Source organism: Lynx canadensis, chromosome D1, assembly GCF_007474595.2.
Source record: "Lynx canadensis isolate LIC74 chromosome D1, mLynCan4.pri.v2, whole genome shotgun sequence".
Lineage (NCBI taxonomy): Eukaryota > Metazoa > Chordata > Mammalia > Carnivora > Felidae > Lynx > Lynx canadensis.
Window position 1 is genome coordinate 101451859 of NC_044312.2, and position 22423 is coordinate 101474281.

The 22423-nt window shown below is 39.5% G+C and overlaps 2 protein-coding genes across 2 annotated transcripts; both read right to left on the minus strand.

Annotated features, from left to right (window-relative positions):
* Nucleotides 1-4255: 4255 nt before the first annotated feature.
* Nucleotides 4256-5212, minus strand: LOC115525955 (olfactory receptor 10AG1-like). The gene has a single exon (XM_030333386.1). It carries the CDS (start codon nucleotides 5210-5212, stop codon nucleotides 4256-4258), a length of 957 nt encoding a protein of 318 aa, XP_030189246.1.
* Nucleotides 5213-17662: 12450 nt separating this feature from the next.
* Nucleotides 17663-18503, minus strand: LOC115526098 (olfactory receptor 5F1-like). The gene is given in 2 exon segments (XM_030333573.1): nucleotides 17663-17698; nucleotides 17700-18503. Coding segments are annotated over 2 exon segments (840 nt in total).
* Nucleotides 18504-22423: the final 3920 nt, after the last annotated feature.

Genomic DNA, 22423 nt, shown 5'->3' on the forward strand with positions numbered 1-22423 from the left:
AAAGCAAAATAAACTAAATAAATATTAAAATAATAGTAATAAAAATACTTTATTGCTAAAAAATGCTAGCCATCATCTCAACTCTCAACAAGCCATAATCTTTTTGCTGGTGGATTCTTGTCTCAGTGTTCATGGCTTCTGACTGATCAGGGTGCTGTGCTGAAGGCTGGGGTGGCTGTGGCAATTTCTTAAATTAAGACAACAATGACATTTGCTGCATCAATAGACTCTTTCTTTCAGTAATGATCTCCCTGTCACACGTGATGCTGTTCGTTAGCATTTACCCACAGTAGAACTTTCCAAATTGGAATCAATCTTCACAAAACCTGCTGCAGCTTTATCACCTATGTTTATGTACTGTTCTAAATCTTTTGTTGTCAATCCAACAATCTTTAAAGCTTCACCAGGAGTAGCTTCCATTTCAAACAAAACAAAGCAAAACACATTCTTTATTCATCCATGAAGAACATATCCCATTCGTTAGTTTGATCATGAGATGGCAGCAATTTAGTCACCTGTTCAGGCCCCTCCTCTCATTCTGGCTCTCTTGCTATTCCCTCCACATCTGCAGTTACTTCCTTCATCAAAGTCTTCTTTTAAAATTTTGTTAAAGTTTATTTATTTTTGAGAGACAGAACATGAGCGGGGGAGGAGCAGAAAGAGAGGGAGACACAGGATGCGAAGTAGTCTCCAGGCTCTGAGCTGTCAGCACAGAGTCGCATACGGGGCCAGAACTCACAAACCACGAGATCATGACCTGAGCTGAAGTCAGATGTTTAACAGACTGAGCCACCCAGGTGCCCCTAAATTTTTCTTTTTAAAGTGTTTATTTATTTTAGAGAGAGAGAGAGCAAGAGAGAGAGAGAGAGAGAGAGAAGAGAGAGCATGCAACATGTATGAATGGAGTAGGGGCAGAGAGAGAGGGGACAGAGGATCCAAAGTGGGTTCTGCACTCACAGCAGAGGGCCTGAATCAAGACTCGAACTCACGAACCATGAGATCATAACCTGAGCTGAAATTGGACGCTCAACCAACTGAGCCATCCGGGTGGGCCCCTACACGAAAGTCTTGAATCCCACTACTTCCTCTACTAAAGGCAGAATGGTGAGTCCTATTCAGAAGGTTTTTCAGTTTACTTTTCCCAGGTCCATAAAAGAGATCCCTATCTACGGCAGCTATCACTTCACAAAATGCATTTCTTAGATAATAAAACTTGGAAGTTATAATTATTACTTGATCCATGAGCTGCTAAATTGTCTTAGCAGGCATGGAAACCACACTAATCTTGTCCATCTCCATCAAAACTCTCAGATGATCAGATGCATGGTCAATGGGCAGTAGTAGCTTGAACGAAATTTTTTTTTTTTTTTTGAGTGGTAGGTCTCAACTGTAGGCGTAAAATAGTCAGTAAACCACGTTGGAAACAGATGTGCTGTCATCCAGACTGTGTTGTCCCATTTCTAGGGCACAGGGAGAGTAGATTTAGCATAATTAGCATAATTCCTAAGGGCCTTAGGACTTTCAGAATGGTAAATGAGGACTGGTTTCAACTTAAAGCGAGCAGCTGCACTAGCCCCAAATGAGATAGAGTCAGCCTGTCCTTTGAAGCTTTGAAGTCAGGTATTGACTTCTCCTCTCCCGCTGTGAAAGTCCTAGATGGCATCTTCTTCCAGTAGAAGGCTGTTTCATCTCCGGTGAAAAATCTGTTGTTGAGTGAGGCCACCTTCATTAGTATCTTAGCTGGATCTTGTTGGTAACTTGCTGAAGCTTCTTTATCAGCTTCTGTTGCTTTACCTTGCCCTTTGATGTTATGGAGATATTTTCTTTCCTTTAACCTCATGAACCAACCTCTGCTAGCTTCAGACTTTTCTTCTAGTTTTACCTCTCTCAGCCTTCATAGAACTGGAGAGAGTCAGAGCCTTGCTCTCGGATAAGCTTTGGGATAAGGGAATGTCGTGGCTGGTTTGATCTTCTATCCAGACAACTAAAACTTTCTCCACGTCAACAATAAGGCTGTTTCACTTTCTTATCATTTCTGGGTTCAATGGAGAAACACTTTTAATTTCCTTTAAGAACTTCTCTTTTGCATTTACAAACTTGGCTGTTTGGTACAAGAGGCCTACCTGTCAGCCTATTTTTGGCATTAAGCACACCTTCCCCACTAAGCTGAATCATTTCTAAGCTTTCTATTTAAAGTGTGATTTTTTTTTTCACTTGAACACTTACAGGCCATTGTAGGATTATCAACTGGCTTAATTTCACTATTCTTGTGTCTCAGGGAATAGGGAGGCCTGAGGAGAGGAAGAGAGAGAGGTGAACGACCAGTCGGTGGAGCTTTCAGAACACACAGTACATTCATTGGTTAAACTTGCCTTCTTACATGAGTGCAGTCATGGAACCCCAAGACATCAAAGTTGCTGACCACAGATCACCATAACAAGTGTAATAATAATGAAAAAGGTTGAAATATTGTGAGAGTTACCAAAATGTGACCCAGCTTTGTTAAAATTATATGATGATGACCTTGATAATTGTTTCTTAGCATTTGTTTTTCTTTTCTTTTCTTTTCTTTTTTTCCTTTAAGTTGAAGTTTTATGCCAGGGAGGAATCATAGGGAAGTTGTGTTATATACACTCTTTTATTCCTTCTAAAGAACTCTGGTGATAAATGCAGTACGGTAATGGAGAAGGTGAAGGGGGGAGTGGAGGTATTCTGTATTTTCAAAGGAATATTATGGGAGGCCTGCTGGGAATACCCAAGGGCCTGGAATGGTTGGTGCCCAGAGGTTTACAGAATCCGGAATGGTGTGGAGGAAACAGATATGGGAAGAACAGTATTGACTAATAGGAGTTTTATCAAATTTTGCTTCTTTAATGTTCAGATTTACTCTTTCCTGTCTTCCTACACAGCTATTTCTTTGTCATTAAGACACTGGAAAGTTTCTTTTAAAAAAAAAGAAAGAAGGGACATTGCTGATTTCTACTTCAAGAAGGGAGGGAGAGATAAGAAATGTAACTCACACAGCCCAGAACTAACATTTTTTTAACGTTTATTTATTTTTGAGAGACAGAGACAGAGCACGAGTGGGGGAGGGGCAGAGAGAGAGGGAGACACAGAATCCAAAGCAGGGTCCAGGCTCTGAGCTGTCAGCACAGAGCCCAACGTGGGGGTCGAACTCTGGAGCCATGAGATCATGACAAGAGCTGCAGTTGAATGCTTAACCAACTGAGCCACCCAGGTGCCCCACCAGAGCTAACATTTTGATAGTTTTATATAAAACTCATTTCAATTACCCAAAACTGTTATCTCTTTCTCCCCACATTTGCATCATTTCTATACATTTAAAATCTATATGTACAAATTACCATCAAGTCTTCTAATTAACATTACAAGAGTAAAGTAGATTAGGTAACATTCTGGAGGAAGACTGGATCCTGGAAAGGAGATAATGTGGCCCCCTTTTCCATATGTGAATTCAGCTTTAGGGAATAGCTGATGACTCACCAATAAAAAACAGATTGTGAATTACCTGTAACACGTCAACTGTACTTAGTACCATTGGATTCAAATCCTTCCTTTCTTTACATGACCTCACCTGATTAGAAGGTGATTACTAATCATGAGCAGATAAAATATCAGTAGTTCAACTTTTATTATTTGTCATCCTTTCCATGTAACAAAGTTAACTAGATGTCTAATATTTTTCATATAATATGTTGGGACTGGAGATAGAAAAATGAATAATCTTTCTGTGAAACAGAAAATGCTGGCCATATTCTGGAATCTTACCAAAAAGCAGCAGCAACAGCACCTTTAATAACTCCTATGTGTTGTTTTAAATATTTCAATACTTTGGATTAAATGTGGGATTAATATACTGCTTAAAAATAACAACTGGCTCAGTAGGTTAAGTGTCAGACTCTCGATTTTGGGTCAAGTCATGATCTCATGGTTCATGAGTTTGAACCCAGCATCAGGTTCTGGGGCTGACAGCACAGAGCCTGTTTGGGATTCTCTCTTTCCCTCTCTCTCTCTGCCTGTCCACCACTCATGCTGTCTCTCTCTCTCTCTATCTCTCAAAATAAATAAATAAACATTAAAAAATAACTGCTGAGTTTATTTAATATGAGATAAGAATATGGCAACACTTCAATAGAATAATTAAGAGTCCTGGAAAAATTGGAGACGAACCAACATGAATGGATGGAGACTGTGATAAATAAGAAAATAGATTTTACAAAGCTATGTTTTTAAGTCATATTACAACCCATTTTGGTAAGAATTTTTTGAGTGCCACCAAAACATCTTTGTTTCTCAGACAATATATTATGGGATTAAACATTGGTGTCACAATGCTGTAAAAGAGAGAAAGAAATTTGTCCATTCCTGTTGAATGGCTGGACTTTGGTCTCAAATATGAAATGATGCCCGATCCAAAGAATAAAGCCACAACCACAAGGTGGGAAGAACACGTAGAGAATGCCTTGGCTCGCCCAGCGGCTGATGGCAGCTTCAGGATGGTTGAGATTATTTTCACATAAGATCCAAGAATCAACATAAAAGGAATAGTGACAACTAGAACAGCAACTGTATAAACCAATATCTCAATCGTAAAAGTATCCCCACAGGCAAGCTTAAGTATTGGAGGTATGTCACAGAAAAAGTGATTCAACTGATTGGACCCGCAGAAGGGTAGAGAGAAGATTAGGTAGGTGAACCCTATGTGTACTGGAATTCCAGTGATCCAACAGCCAGCTGCCAATTGGATACACAGCCTACTGTTCATGATGAGAGGGTAGAGTAAGGGGTTGCAAATGGCGACATACCTGTCGTAAGCCATTGCAGTCAAAATAAAGCACTCGGTGGCTCCAAAGACCAGAAAGAAATACATTTGTGTAGCACAGGCCAGAAAGGAAATACTTCTACTTTGTCTACAAAGATCTGTTAATAATCTGGGGACAGTGACTGACACATAACATATTTCCAAGGAAGAAAAGTTCCCAAGGAAAAAATACATGGGAGTCCGGAGGGAGGGATCAATCTGGGTTATTATGATAATGAGGCTATTTCCCATCAGAATAATCACATAAATGATCAAAAACACCCCAAAGAGAAACTCTTGGAGGTCAGGAACATCAGAAAAGCCAAGCAGGATGAAATCCATTAATGTAGTGTGATTCCCTCGTAGAGGATATTGTCCTTTAGATTCCATCTACAAAGAAAATGATTTCAAGACTTAGAATTCTCTTCAACTGCTGGGCCCATTGCAGAATGGGACATATTAAATAGATGATTTCAAATCCACTGACAAAGGATAGATATCCAATTTTTCTGTTTTTTGTTTTCTATTGTTGGTGATATATTTCAAATCCAACATCTCCAAATTCCAGTATATAAAAACAGAAAGTAATCTTAAACACTAATCTTCCTGCTGCTATTAATAACATATATAAATGGATAACACAGCAAAATAAACAACAATAAAATAAAAACAAAACGCATCAGGTAGCCTATTCTTAGGATAAGAACTGCACTAATTAACACAGGACTTTCTCTAATGAGGAATGTGTCTCTTTCCTGATTGATCTGGTATCTACAGTACTTTATTTGTATTTTTTCTGCCTAACACCTTCTTTTTTTAATGTTTATTTATTATTGAGAGAGAGAGAGAGTGAGAGAGAGAGAACACACATAAACAGGGGAGGGGCAGAGAGCAAGGGGGACAGAAAATCTGAAGTGGTCTCCATGTTGAAAGCAGAGGGCCCAATGTGGGGCTAGAACCTGCAAACCACGAGATCATGACCTGAGCTGTAGTTGGATGCTTAACCGACTGAGCCACCCAGGTGTCCCTGCCTAGCACCTTCTAATTTCCAATCAATTTGTATGATTCTTTCATGTTTGGTTTGACGTTTCCTCTGTGAACTCCATCTCAGATAACCACAGGGCAAGGTGGTCAGTAGGACTGCATAGCCAGGCCCTGCCTCAGGTCAGTCTTGGCTGCTCGCTAACTGGGAAAGAGACTTAGAATCTGATCAGGAAAATAGGGAATATTTCCCAGATTCCATCATAGAAAAAGACTTCATTTAACATACCATATACAGTTGTGTTAGAAATCATGTACCATACATAGTAACTGTCATATGTTCGGAATGTAAAATAAATTATATAAGATTTTAATGTAATACGTCCTTAACCCTACCATGCCTCTCTCCAAAATCTTAATAATTCTGTTTATATTCCAAATGTTAGGACTTTAGGAATAATCAGATAAGTTTAGGGCTTTTATGGAGTAATTAAACAAGGAAAATGGAAAATAAAAGGTGTGAGGGAATTTGATCTTAGGGTTGACACATCTAATGCCAGACAAAATGTGAAATCTGTTTTTGTATACCTTACTTTTACCTCTAAGTATGCGTTTCTGAATATATAATTAATATACAATATACTTTTCATATAAATTATAAACATATCAATCGATACATATTTTTAATATATATTATAGCTTACTTTGAATAAATACTGTGTATTATGAATATATACAGTTGACCCTTGAAAAATGCACCAATCCCATCCCAGGCAGTCAAAAATCTGGATATAACTTTTGACTCCCTCAAAACTTAGTTACTAACATAAACAGTCAATTAGCTCATGTTTTGTATGTTATAGGTATTATATACTGTAGTCATACAATAAAGTAAGCTAGAGAGGGACGCCTGGGTGGCTCAGTTGGTTGAGCGTCTGACTTTGGCTCAGGCCATGGTTTCATGGTTTGTGAGTTCAAGCCCTGCGTCGGGCTCTGTGCTGACATCTCAGATCCTGGAGCCTGCCTCATAGTCTATGTCTCCCTGTCTCTCTGCCTCTCCCCCTCGTGCATACTCTCTGTCTGTCTCTCAAAAATAAATAAATATTTTAAAAAATAAGGTAAGCTAGAGAAATAAAATCAGAAGAAAAAGAAAACACATTTATAGCATCTACTGCAAAAAAACCCCACATACAGTGAACGAGTGGACCCATGCGGTTCAAACTGTTATCCAAGGGTCAGCTGTCTTCTAAATATCTACAGCTGACTAACCACCGGGAAGCACAGCACTAAATGCACTGTAGATGGATTCTACCCCGCTTCTTCAGTAAGTAAGCATTTTTAGACCACCTAAGTTTGCTCTCTCTGCCACCACCCTGCATCCAGAGACACCGCATCACTTTTTGTGATTTTCAGCTAGCTTTCATTAATGCCAAACTGTGACCTTTTACGAAGATGGTCACAGACTCCGAGACCCGTATTGCCATGAGTTTTGAGTCTCTTCCTCAGTTTCTCAGACTCCAAATTTGCCTTCCTTTTCCTCCAATACAACCCCCCTTTCTTCTTTTAAGACCCGGCTCCTCCCACCTCGGACAGATCCCACAAGACTGAAGCAATTTACAATTTATACTTGGCCTATCTGACTTTTCACACGTCCTCAGTGCCTCCCTCCTTAGTTCAGTGAATCCTCTATTCTGACTTTAATTTTTCACAGCATACCCTGAAGATAAAAGCCCTCTCCTGGTTCCTCTCTGTTTATGGCTCAGAGCAGTCAAGAGGAGGGACAAGGACCTGGACGTTTCAGGTTCAAATAATATGTTCTATAAACTGGGACTGAGCGCATGCTCCCCACATCCTCTCTTGCCATCATCTCTACCTTTATTTTGCTGATCTCTCCTTCTTTGTTTTCTCCTCTTTTCACACTTTGGCAGTTATCTCCCCGGTTTTATATCTTCTCAAAAGTTTCATGATTTTATATCATCTTTCTTATATATTTCTTTCTTCAGAAGTTCCTCAGAAAAAAATATTGCAATAGAAAAACAATTGAATTTTCAGTGACCCAGATATGTTTGATGAACATATATTATATAGGAACAAATATATACAGGAACAAATATATACAGGAACAAATTATATATATATATATATATATATATATATATATATATATATTGTGTGTGTGTGTGTGTGTGGTTTATTATGAATAAATCCTGAGTGTATTCAATACAAAGTATAGTGAGGATACTAATGGTAAATAACATGAGCTCAGTTTCCGTCTGTACAGAGCCTACAGAAGTCAGCAGTCAGGTGTTCCTGGGAATGTGCAATCTATGTAGAGAGAAGTACGAGGTGTTAGAGTGTAAGACAATTTCTTAAAAAATGTTTTTAATGTTTTTGTTTATTTATATTTTTTAAATAAAAAAAATTATGTCTATTCATTTTTGAAAGACAGAGAGAGACAGAGCACAAGCAGGGGTGGGGCGGAGAGAAAGAGGGACACAGAATCTGAAGCAGGCTCCAGGCCCCAAGCTGTCAGCACCAGAGCCTGATGCAGGGCTTGATCTCAGGAACTGCGAGATCATGACCTGAGCCAAAGTTGGACGCTCAGCCAACTGAGACACCCAGGTGCCCATGTTTTTATTTTTGAGACAGAGAGAGACAGAGCATGAGCAGGGGAGGGGCAGAGAGGGAGGGAGACACAGAATCCAAAGCAAGCTCCAGGCTCTGAGCTGTCAGCACAGAGCCTGATGCGGGGCTCGATCTCACGAACCGTGAGATCATGACCTGAGCCGAAGTCGGATGCTTAACCGACTGAGCCACCCAGGTGCCCCAACAATTTCTTAAGGAAGCGACATCCAATTTGAGAGCTCAGCAGATTCTAATGCATAGAATCATTGCATTATTTTCACTTTTAAGAAAAAAATAAATAAAACACTCTAGGAACAAAATGCCCTCGTGTACTTATTCAGTTTCATATTCCAGTAGCTAGCCAAGGGCTTACATGGGTGAACGGTTTTTAAATACTTCCTCACAGGTAATGGCAAAAATGATTTCCCATTGATTTCAGCAAGCTGTAATCAACTAGATTCAAGTTCACTGAAAACAGAACTTGATATTGAGTGCCCTACAATTCAAATTTGATATAGTCTGGTGATATGTCTTTATTTAAAGGATCAGAGCTCAACTTTCCTTGGTTGGAAATATAGGCTGTAATGATATCATGTAGTTTGAAGGGTTGTTTGTGGAGTAAGTAACATAGTTTAATCACTGTACTTAAAATAAGTGATAGTTTGATTAAGCGTTTTTATGATAATGATCATACTTATTGTATTCATTATTATGATTTTAACAGACATCCTTTTTCTTTCTTTTGAACTTTGCTCACCTTCTGTCCTGCCCTGAAATAATCTTTTCTTAATCTAATGGGGGAAAGAATGAATGTACAGGGTAGTGTTCTGGCAGGAAAACCGAGTTTGAAATTAGTGAACTCTTCCTGCTGTATAGATCTAAACCAGAAGCAAAACCTATGGAAAAATTTTTAAAAAACATTCTAATTTAATGGGCTTTCATTTTTAGTTTTTTCCCCCATCTGTGCCAGGGTTCTGTACTTTAAGCAAATAAGTGAAGTAGACTTGTGTATGTAAATACAGGAGAAAAATTAAATGTGAAAGTCTAACTCAAATCCTATTTAATATATGAAAGCATCCTCAGAGATAACTTCCTTTGATTATTTTCCTTTCTGAAACTGATATATTCTCTTTATTAACAATTAATGGTAGGGGCGCCTGGGTAGCTCAGTCGGTTAAGCGTCCGACTTCAGCTCAGGTCATGATCTTATAGTTCGTGAGTTCAAGCCCTGGTCGGACTCTGTGCTGATGGCTCAGAGCCTGGAGCCTGCTTCCGATTCTGTGCCTCCCTCTTTCTCTGCACTGCCCCCACCCACTCCAGCTCATGCTCTCTCTCTCTCTTCTGAAAAATAAATAAAGCAAAAAATAAAAAAAAAAAAACAAGTAATGGTATTTTGCAGTCTCATTATGGGAAGTTCAGTTCTTCCTTTACCAACGTTTCTATTTTAGCAGGAATGAGCATAGCTATACAGAGTGGAGAGTCCTGATTATTTGAAACTATTTTTTACTGTTAACAAGTTTGGAACATTTATTATGTGTGAACCACCCTGTTAATGGCTTTCCCCATGTAATTTCATTTAATTGCATTCTATAAATTTTTTAATGATTATTTTTGCAAGAGAGAGAGTGAGTAAGTGCATGAGAATGCTGGGGGGGGGTGGGGAGGGGCAGAGAGAGAGGGAGACGGAGGATGCAAAGCAGACTCTGAGCTGACAGCAGAGATCCTGATGTGGGGCTCGAACTTACCAATGGTGAGATCTAAGTCAAAGTGGGATGCTTAACTGACTGAGCCACCCAGGTGTCTCTCATTTTATTGCATTCTAAATGAAATAGGCACTGTTATTGTTCGCATGTTGCTTAAAGAGGCAGAGGCATAGGGGCGCGTGGGTGGCGCAGTCGGTTAAGCGTCTGACTTCAGCCAGGTCACGATCTCGCGGTCCGTGAGTTCGAGCCCCGCGTCGGGCTCTGGGCTGATGGCTCAGAGCCTGGAGCCTGTTTCCGATTCTGTGTCTCCTTCTCTCTCTGCCCCTCCCCCGTTCATGCTCTGTCTCTCTCTGTCCCAAAAATAAATAAACGTTGAAAAAAAAAAAAAAAAGGCAGAGGCATAGAGGGGTTAAGTAACTTGCCCAATATCAGGAAGGTAGGATGCAACCAGACTTCAAATTCACCCATATAATGCCAGAGTCCATTCTCTTAATCAAAACGAATGGGCTTTGCAACATTGTCTTGTGACAGATGGTGGCTACACTTGTGGTGAGCAGAGCATAAGGTATAGAGTTGTTGAATCACTATGTTGTACACTTGAAACTAATGCAACATTGTGCATTTGTATGGCAACTATACTCAAAAAAAGAAAAAAAGCCCTCAATGGGATTCATAGAATATTCTCTAGGAAACACAGTTTTGAATTTAATATTCTAATAATATAAATACAACTAAGAAATAGAAAACTTTTTACAGTGGCGAGAGGATTTTGTGTCCATTTTATATCTCACTTTCTGTTATGAAAATGAAGGATTGATTACTTGTAGTTATAGATTGTATAGTTCCTACATAAACTAATTTGACGCTTATGATACTATGCTTTAATCTTTATTCCATAATTAGAACTCTTCTTCTTGTCATTATATTTCAAATTCAGAAGATTTATCTCATAGAGGGATCTGATTAGAAGAAAGTGTTTTGCTTCATGACTTTTGATTCTTTTTATCTAAAATTTTTTTAATGTTTATTTGTTTTTGAGAAAGAGAAAGAGACAGAGCATGAGTGGGGTAAGACAAAGAGGGAAAGAGACACAAAATCTGAATCAGGCTCCTGGCTCTGAGCTGTCTGCACAGAGCCCGATGCAGGGCTTGAACCCACCAACCGTTAGATCGTGACCTGAGCCAAAGTCGGACACGTAACCAACCGAGCCACCCGGGTGCCCCAATGACTTTTGAATCTTAAATTATACAAATACAGTGCAATAAAATAAGCAGGGTAAAATAATTACTGCTTACCTTTTTATATTATGGAGAAAGCGCTGTGGGTCACTCTTTTATAAAGACTGTGGTCTTATGTAATATAAATTTTGGTTTTGAGTTACTCAAGGCACAGATTCCAGCCATTCTTATTTTTCTCTGAAACTTGTACTTTACTTATATTGATCAGTGCGCCTTTGGTTGAAAAAGAGCCCCTTATTCATTGCAGGGGCATCTTCTCTCTGTGATGTTGTGTTTTTAAACTCAATAATCTGTTTACCGGGTGGTAACTAAGAAAATAACTAAGGCTGTCTCTGGTTGGATCAGCGCTGCCTTGAAGATTCTCTCCCTGTGGAGTATGGTCCGAGGAACGGGAGCCTCCTGGCTACTCCTCTTTACCTTTCTCCCCATTCTGTCCATCTTTGGAGAATAGAACAATTCCCCTGCTAGGACATTCACAGTGTTAAATTTGCTCTGTATGTATGTCTGAAAGCGGAGGATACCAAATTTGAAAGTATTAAAACACCATTTCTTAGCCTCAAACAATGCAATTTTGAAACTGTCTAGAGCTCATGCATCATCATCTGGGGTTTTTGTAGTTACACACACTTACATAAGGAACAAAAAAGAATTTGGACAAGAAGATACAGTACACTGAATTTCAAGTTTTCTGCATTGTGAAGTTGAAGATGGGAAAATGACATTATGAGGGCTTTAACACTATTAGGAGAGGAAGGTAGAGTGAATTTTTATTGTGGCTGTAAATCTTTGGTAAATTCTGCAAAATAATTAATTAATTAATGCATTCATCTTTTCTCTATTAAAGCATTCAACAAGCATCTAACTATATAAGGTGTTGTGCTATATACTACAGGAGGCACAGAAAACTTTGTACTCTATAGATTGTTCTGCATATATTGGTTTCTCTGTTGAACTGAGCTGGTGTTTCACATCCCATGACAAGTGACCCATTATTCCTGCAGGTGAAACTATTTCTACTGTAAGGCTCTCACATCCCTCCTCCATAAACTTCTAGCTCACCCCTTATGATGTTATGCTTTAATTTTTATTCCATAATTTGACCTTCTCTTCTTATCGGTAGCTCCTTGATTCAGGACATTAGTGTTGCTCACTGGTACACCTCCAGCTCCAAGTATGGAGCCAGCTGCATATAACCTTCTGGGGCTTTTTAGGGACTCAGCATTTCACACCTGTATCATTTAACCTTCCCAAGTCAATAACCATAGATAGTGCTCTCTCCAGTTGTTTGCAGGGACTAAAATTTAAATCCAAGTTAGTTATACAGTGGAATAATGGTTTCAGGAGAGGAATGAAGACTTTTGCAGCCATTAGATCACTTTTAATATTTATTTATATATTTGTTTATTTATTTCTCTTATCTATTTATTTTTTAGGTTGCATGATCCAGTATTTACAGTTTAATTTGTCATTGGGGGTTCATTATTTTGATAACTTTCTAATATCCACGTAGATGGGATTTTTCATTGTTAGTAATGTCTTTTCACCTAATTATAATGCAGTATAAAAGCCTGTATTTCCTTATGCTTCATAGGATGTATTGATTGATCTGAGGTTGGGACATCCTTAGGAGTCCAAATTCAGTCTACACAATCCAGTGTCTACACAACTGTTCACATTGTTGTCAAGCTGCTGGTTTTCATGGCTACTGCATAGCTGTGGGAACTGTGATGGGATTAGGTCAAGTTACAACACCATAGATTCTGTTTTTCTTACCAAAATTCATCAATTCTTATTGGGTAAATGCTCTTCACATTGTATCAAACCTTTGGTTGATATCCTGAGCTCTGAAAAAAGTTGATTTAATCATTTCAAAGTATTTACCTTGATTTATTGAAGACAGATTCATAGAGGTCCTCCCATTACAGAAGTCCTTCACATTTCTTCTATTTCTCATTTTTTTTCATTAAAACATATCCTGATCACTTATTTTTTTAAGTGTTTGTTTATTTTGAGACAGAGAGAGAGAGAAAGCTCAAGTGGGGGAGGGAAGGACATTTTTTTGTGTGTGTTTAATAAACAGTTTTCAATGTTTATTTATTAGAGAGAGAGATGGAGAGAGAAAATCCCAAACAGGCTCCACACTACCACAAAGCCCAACACAGGGATCACACTCACAAACCATTAGATCATGACCTGAGCTGAAATCAAGAGCTGGATGCTTAACTGACTGGGCCACCCAGACACCCCTGATTCCTTACTAATATCATTCATTATCACATAGATCCTTATAGCTTTGAACCCATGGACAACTCAGTAATCATCCCTAAAAATGTCTCAATATTTGTATTATTGGGATGTAAGATTTTCTATTAGTTATTTGGTGACAGTTTAGAACATTGCTTTTTAAATGGTGAAATATTATTTTTTTTTTCCATTGAAGAATCATGGTAGGAATTAGGGATTTTTTTCACTTCAAATCTGTCACGATCTGTTCACCTAAACAGATCAATAGTAGATACTGACTTCATATGGGTCTCATATGAGGTTATCAGCCAATCCTCACGGGATAATTTAAAACACATGCAATTTTTAAAGGGGAAAAATTGGGGCGCCTGGGTGGCGCAGTCGGTTAAGCGTCTGACTTCAGCCAGGTCACGATCTCGCGGTCCGTGAGTTCGAGCCCCGCGTCGGGCTCTGGGCTGATGGCTCAGAGCCTGGAGCCTGTTTCCGATTCTGTGTCTCCCTCTCTCTCTGCCCCTCCCCCGTTCATGCTCTGTCTCTCTCTGTCCCAAGAAAAATAAATAAACGTTGAAAAAAAAAATTTAAAGGGGAAAAATTAAAAAAAAAAATTAAGAAATAAGAAAACAGTATATTTTGCAATTTTGTTTACATTTTAGAAAAAAAGTTACTGGCCGTAGCCATTTAAAGATAAAACTTGTTTCTTGTCACTCTGCTTCTGATCTCTGTTGCCACAGTCTTAACTCTGTTTGTCATCTGTATTGACCCCGGCCATTGGAGAATAAAACTGTGTCCCTGCAATCAGCCATAGATAATATCTTTAGCATGTGCTCCTTAAATGTGTGGTTCCCGTTGACCACTTTCACCGAATCTAGCATTTCAGGTCATTCTAACACACAGTTCACTTCTGTAATGCACAATTTGGGCATGATAATTTTATGACTTGGAAGATCAAACCTCAACCTTTATTTCACATGGTTTTAACACTGCTTATTTTTTCCCAGCTAAATAAAACTTCTGTTTCCATACCCTTTCTAAGTCTGTACCTTCTTTTCATCTTTCTGTTTCTCTCATCAGTGTATAAGTGAATCTGACACAGTTTCAACACAAACTTAACAAATACATTATATTTTATTGATTTTATTTGGTTACAACACATGGTTAAAATGATCATAAGATGTCAGGAGGTTGAGGGTTCAGAGCACAATTCAGGAACTCGGTTTTTGACATAGGTATTCATCTGGTTGATGTTCTGTTTTCAAAACCTCAAAATTACTTAGCCAATATTCACCACCGTCCTTTTTAGTAGCAGATCTGAGGGTAAAAATTTTGATTAAGTGGCTGAGAATATACCAAAAATTCTTCTGATACTTTGGAATGGTACAGGAACGCATGCAATGTTTTTGCGTTAATATTCAAATCACAAAATTTAAAGAGAACTTTAAAGACAATATGCACCAATTTCCCAGCCAAAGTAGTAGATTATATCTAAGTTTAGCAACAATGCAATTTATGCTTTGTGTTGCCACCCATCGTATTTAACATGTGTTACATATTTTTCCATAGAGCTATTTAAGATTCTTTCTATAAAGCTATATATTTTAATAAAGCTATATTTTCATTCCATACAGTTCTTTGTACATTCTTTTTCTACAGATTACACATTTTCACATCAACTCAACTAATGTGTATCTCGTTTTTTTCCCATACAGCCAACCACTTGGGTATCATCTTCTTGACAAAATTTTGCTTGTCTATATTCTTTGAAAGATGCTTATTATGAGTTAACATACTATCTTTTCTTTCATTTGAGCAGTGTGAAATTAAGAGTGATGATAACTTCATGTACTCTCAGCACTTAGCCTTTACTTAATTATTGTTGATAAAGGTATACCTGCCATTTTTAATAGACCAATGGAAATTACATGTTTCCATTGTTAACTTCCACTTAACAAACTAAATCCAAAATTATTTTAATGTATAATACCAATTTATTTCTCCCTAAATTCAGGATTTCAATATTAATATTTTTGTTGTTTATTTGGAGCTCTGTGATTCTTGAATATTGATTCTTTCATTATTTCCAACTTGTTTGTTCACTCAATATAATAATTAGAAATATAAATGGCTTCACAGATAAAATTTATTTTGAGTTAAAAAAGATAAATAATTTCTGGGACATTTTTCACATAAGTGAATTGTATATTAAACAAGAAATTATGATAATTTAAAAAATGTTTTTTACAAGTTCATACGTTAAAGAAAGAATCAAAATTTATATAGGAAATACACATTTAAGGAATTAAAAAAGCGCACAAGATAATTAGGTGATAATCACTCCCAAAGTTGGAAGTATTTGTAGTCTCTGTAAACAAGATTAAGTAAATGTAGGAAGGTTGATTAGGGTGCAGAGAACATGGCCTCAAATAAGACACATCTCAAACCCAAATCTCAGAATAACTGGACTCATCTCCCAAACATTTTTGCTAAATTTTACTAGGAAATAAAACTTTCAATGGACGGGATACATTATTACAATTTCGCTGTGAAATATCATGGTCCCATATATGATTCCGCTGAATAGTAGGGACAAGGAAAGGAGAAAGGATACAACCAGTGGGCAGGTAGGCAAGGCACTCAGTGAAAGAACAAACTATCTCAGAGAACAAACCATCATTTTGCTGTAAGGGATCTAGGCCAGGTAACCATCGTAGGACCAGGGGAGTGAGGATACAACCCACAGGTGCATACACAGAACCAATCACTTCATGAACACCTGTCTGGGCGGGGTAATCTACAGACACCACTGGAGACATTAAATGTACCAGCTGGATGACTTCTTTGTGACAGGACACAATGTATGGAGATGTATCTCAGATGACAGGGACATCGCTTCTATTAGGTGCAAAGTCAGCTGCAAGAGCAAGGCCCATGGGCAATTTCTCCCCCAAAACTCTAAGTGTGGTCGATTCTTTAGAAAATGCTAGCCCCCACTCAGTCTCCGCTGAGTTCTACGAAGCCAACTCCCCGTTTACCTCCATATCAGCAAAGCTTAGCTCTAAGAGTAATTTCCATTGATTTTTACTGAACAAATGATAGATACCTATAAATACCTAGAAGCAGGAAATTCATGAGCATATTGTAAAGAGTATATGTGAGATTCACGTGCTGAACAACTGATCCACCTCCTTTGGAATGATGCACTGGTTACACTCTGCAACACGTGGACATGTGTGTGTGTGGCTTTCTGGTATGTGTCAGTCCAAGAGACAGAAAAGGAGAGGATGGTTAGGAATTTGGAAGACAAGAGAATGGAATATGAGAGCTGTAATTGGTGCAGTCTAATGACATGGCACTTTTCTGATAGCGTGCTTTTGCTCAAGCTCACCTTTATTTTATTTGTGAATATATATGTGCACACGGAGATGGATACAGAACACAAAGAGGCGGAGAGTTTATACTGCAATTAAAATTGTAGCCTTGAAATTTGATTTAAATATCCTGCTGGAGATAATCCAATAAATTACGATGAAAATCTACTTAAAATTTAAAGCATCTTAAACAGGTGATATAAAAGATATCTTAAAAATCGCAAATGGTGGAATAAAAATGCATAGGAAAAAAACAAGAGAGCAATTACAAATATTGTATGTGGCTAATTTCATGTGATATTGTTACTTTGGTAACTTTTGACTCTAAATACTGAATCCCTTTCTTCTGTAACAAAGATTTTACCAGAAATAAGACCTATGTTTGAGGACCCAGCAAAAATTAGAGAATAATTAGATCGAAGTCCTGAGTCCAGAGAGAAGATGCACTATTTACATTATACCAATTTGGGGACATGTATTTCAGTATTAACAGAAAGCAATTACTTAGAAATATCTTCATGAAAAGTGTAGACTTCAATCAACCCGCAGAAAAATTAGTTCAAAAAATTTACAAAGCATATCAGACAAATGGAGGGATCCTCCTCCTGGTAGTGAAATTCCATAAAGCCTTCTTTACTTCCTCATTTCTAAGGCTATAGATCAGAGGATTTAACATGGGGATCACTACTGTGTAGAACACAGAAGCCACTTTGTCCTGACCCAAGGAGTAGCTGGAACTAGGTCTCAGATAGGTATAGATGGCGGTGGCATAGAACAGAGTTATCGCTGTCAAGTGAGAGGCACACGTGGAGACAGCTTTGTGCCTCCCCTGCCCTGAATGCATGTGGAAGACAGAGAAGAGAATGTAGGAGTAGGAGGTGAGGATGATCAGCAGAGTCCCGGCCAGATTCACACCAGCAAACGTGGAAATGATACTTTCATTCACGTGTGTGTCAGCACAGGAGAGTCTAAAGAGTGGAGGGCTGTCACAGAAGAAGTGGTGAATGACGTTGGAACCACAGAATGGCAAGCTGCCTACATAACTCGTGTTAACCATGGAGTTCAAGAATCCTGCCGTGAAAGCCCCTGCTGCCATTTTGAGGCAGGCTGTCCTGGACATGATCAAGGAGTAAAGGAGGGGGTTGCATATGGCCACGTAATGGTCATAGGCCATTAAGCCAAAGAGGATGCATTCGGTTGTGGCCAAGGCGATGAAGAAGTACAATTGCAGGAAGCAGCCTGCGAAGGAGATGGTTTTCGTCTCTGACAGTAAGTCTGCCAGCATCTTTGGGGTGATGGCGAAGGAATAACAAACATCCACAAAGGACAGGTTAGCCAGGAAGAAATACATGGGTGTGTGAAGTCGGGAATCAGTGCCGATTAAGAGGATCATCCCAACATTCCCCAAAACTGTAAGGGCGTAAATCACAAAGAAAAGCAGAAAGAGGATGATCTGTAGCTCCATGGTGTCTGCTAATCCCAACAAGATGAACCCCTCCAGCAAAGTGTCGTTCTCGCCGCTCATGTGTTACAAATACAGTTTGCTGAAACTTGCATTAGGTGTCGATATTGCCAATATTGCTTATGGGAAATAGAAATGTGAATGGGGTTATTCATGCATTGAAAACGAAAAAGCAACTTGGGATAGTATAGCACAGTAAATAGAGTGATCCAGGAAGAAGAAAGAGGGGGACAGAGAAGCCTTTGAACTTAATCAGCAATTGTCTGTACTGAATCTGGGCTGTGGGCCTCTCGACTCACTAGTGCAAGGCCACAGACATGTCACTCAATTTCTGCAAAAGCAATACATGTTTACTATTGTCTGTCTACAGTCTGTGCCCAAATCCAAAGGATACAAGTGTCCTTGCTGATGTCTCTCTCATTCTCTGAACAGGTATATGAGTTTAACTCAGTTTTTTTTTTCTCCTCCAGACTATTCTGAATTTCTCCTGAAGACCATTCCTCAACTCCTAATTTGTGCACGGCCTCCCAGAAATCACTCTTGTGTATGTCAGACAGCAACAATCACGACCATTTCTAATAGTCAATTTTTAGACTCCATCTTATCCTTAGAAATGATTTTGTAGTGTTCTAAAAGTGGAACACAATATTGTTCTCATTAGAAAGAACATTGTCGAATTAGCATCCTGTCGGAGCAGACATGCTGTCCACAACAGTGAGTGACAGCATGAAATCCTGATCACTTCCTTCCCAGCCCCTTACCTGTGTGGTCTTGTTGTTTCTCTTTTATTAGGAGATTTCAAATCAAATGGAGCTTACAGAAAAAGGAAAAATTTTTCATTTGAAAATGAAATGAAATGCAACACTAATTCAATTTACCCCTCTGCAAAAATTGAGATTTCTTCTGAGTACATACACATCACTGCCCTTATATTTTGTGTTCAGAAGGAGGAGTGGGTAACCTTGGGAGCTAGATTATAGGCTAATTGTGAGTCAGTCCTCCAGAGGGAGACAGTGCAGTCTCCAGAGCTCACTCAATACGATCACTTGCTGATAAACGGAATCGATGTGTGGGGCTTGCATCACAAAGTACTTTCTGACCTCTACGTTATTTTAAAAAAAAGTATTGCCAAGAAAAATCATACTTTCTCATTGAATATTTATATTGCCTCTCCCTTTTTATTTTTAGCTTACTCCAAATGGGTACATATCTCAGTACCAAAGTATTATTTTTCCCTCACCATCTCAGTAATGGAAAGAATCATTAATCTTTTCTTTCCCTGTTGTGTGAAATTGTGTTTTGTGCATTTATGTGTGTATGGGGTGGGGCACGTGTGCGTGGGTGTGTATGTCATAGGCATATACACACGTGCCCCTTCCTTTGTCTGGGTAAGTGTAACTTTCCATTCAACTCTGTCTTGAGTAGAATATATAAGAAGGAAAAACTAACTCCACTGCACAATGTTTATTTTTTAATTTTTTTTAATTTTTAATTAATTAATTATTTATTTTTTTTATTTTTTTCAATATATGAAATTTATTGTCAAATTGGTTTCCATACAACACCCAGTGCTCACGCCAAAAGGTGCCCTCCTCAATACCCATCACTCACCCTCCCCTCCCTCCCACCCCCCATCAACCCTCAGTTTGTTCTCAGTTTTTAAGAGTCTCTTATGCTTTCGCTCTCTTCCACTCTAACCTCTTTTTTTTTTCCTTCCCCTCCCCCATGGGTTTCTGTTAAGTTTCTCAGGATCCACATAAGAGTGAAAACATATGGTATCTGTCTGTCTCTGTATGGCTTATTTCACTTAGCATAACACTCTCCAGTTCCATCCATGTTGCTACAAAGGGCCATATTCCATTCTTTCTCATTGCCACATAGTACTCCATTGTGTATATAAACCACAATTTCTTGGGAATCCTGGGAAGATGGGGGTGTAGGAGGACACTGGGCTCACCGCGCGTCCTGCTGATCACTTAGATTCCACCTACACCTGCCTAAATAACCCAGAAAACCACCAGAAGACTAACAGAACGGAGTCTCTAGAACCAAGCCCAGATGAGAGGCCCGGGGAAGAGGGTAGGAAGGGCGGGGAGGTGGTGCGAGCTCCACGGACTGGCGGGAGGGAGCTGGGGCAGAGGGGCGGTCCGCTGGCCAAGCAGAACCCCCGAGTCTGGCTTGCAAAAGCGGAGGGGCCAGACAGAGTGTGATCCGACAGCAAGCAGGACTTGACATCTGGAAGGTTATAAGCTAACAGCTCTGCACGGAGAACAGGAGGGCTGGAGAACAACGGGAGGGAGAGTTGTTGAGCCTTGGACAACAGAGCTCAGCTTGGCGGGGAACAAAGGCACTTGCCAGCGCCATCTCCCTCACCCATCCCCCAGCCAAAGTCCCAAAGGGAACCGGTTCCTGCCAGGGAACTTGCTTGCACGGCACAAACACCCAACGCTGTGCTTCTGCGGATCCATCCTTCTGGCGGGTCTGACTCCCTCCCGGTGCCGCAGGGCCCCTTCCGAAGTGGATCTCTGAAGGAAAAGCAAGCTGAGCCTACCCCTCCTGCCGCCATGCACCTTGCCTACCCACCCCAGCTAATATGCCAGATCCCCAGCACCACAAGCCTGGCAGTGTGCAAGTAGCCCAGACGGGCCACGCCACCCCACAGTGAATCCCGCCCCTAGGAGAGGGGAAGAGAAGGCACACACCAGTCTGACTGTGGCCACAGCGGTGGGCAGGGGGCAGACATCAGGTCTGACTGTGGCCCCACCCACCAATGCAAGTTATTCAAAACAGCACAGGGGAAGTGCCCCGCAGTCCCGTACCACTCCAGGGACTATCCAAAATGATGAAACGGAAGAATTCCCCTCAAAAAAAACCTCCAGGAAATAAAGACAGCTAATGAACTGATCAAAAATGATTTAAACAATATAACAGAAAGTGAATTTAGAATAATAGTCATAAAATTAATCGCTGGGCTTGAAAACAGTATAAAGGACAGCAGAGAATCTCTTGCTACAGAGATCAAGGGACTAAGGAACAGCCAGGAGGAGCTAAAAAATGCTACCAATGAACTGCAAAATAAAATGGAGACAACTACGGCTGGGGTTGAAGAGGCAGAGGAGAGAATAGGTGAACTAGAAGATAAAATTATGGAAAAAGAAGAAGCTGAGAAAAAGAGAGATAAAAAAATCCATGAGTATGAAGGGAAAATTAGAGAACTAAGTGATGCACTAAAAAGAAATAATCTATGCATAATTGGTATTCCAGAGGAGGAAGAGAGAAGGAAAGGTGCTGAAGGTGTACTTGAAGAAATAATAGCTGAGAACTTCCGGGATCTGGGGAAGGAAAAAGGCACTGAAATCCAAGAGGCACAGAGAACTCCCTTCAGACGTAACTTGAATCGATCTTCTGCATGACATATCATAGTGAAACTGGCAAAATACAAGGATAAAGAGAAAATTCTGAAAGCAGCTAGAGATAAACATGCTCTAACATATAAGGGGAGACCTATAAGACTCGTGACCTATCTCTCTACTGAAACTTGGCAGGCCAGAAAGGAATGGCAGGAGATCTTCAATGTGATGAACAGAAAAAATATACAGCCGAGAATCCTTTATCCAGTAAGTCTGTCATTTAGAATAGAAGGAGAGATAAAGGTCTTCCCAAACAAACAAAACTGAAGGAATTCGTCACCACTAAACCATCCCTACAAGAGATCCTAAGGGGGATCCTGTGAGACAAAGTACAAGAGACATCACTACAAGCATGAAACCTACGGACATCACAATGACTCTAAACCCATATCTTTCTATAATAACACTGAATGTAAATGGACTAAATGCGCCAACCAAAACACATAGGGTATCAGAATGGAGAAAAAAACAAGACCCATCTATTTGCTGTCTACAGGAGACTCATTTTAGACCTGAGGACACCTTCACATTGAGAGTGAGGGGATGGAGAACTATTTATCATGCCACTGGAAG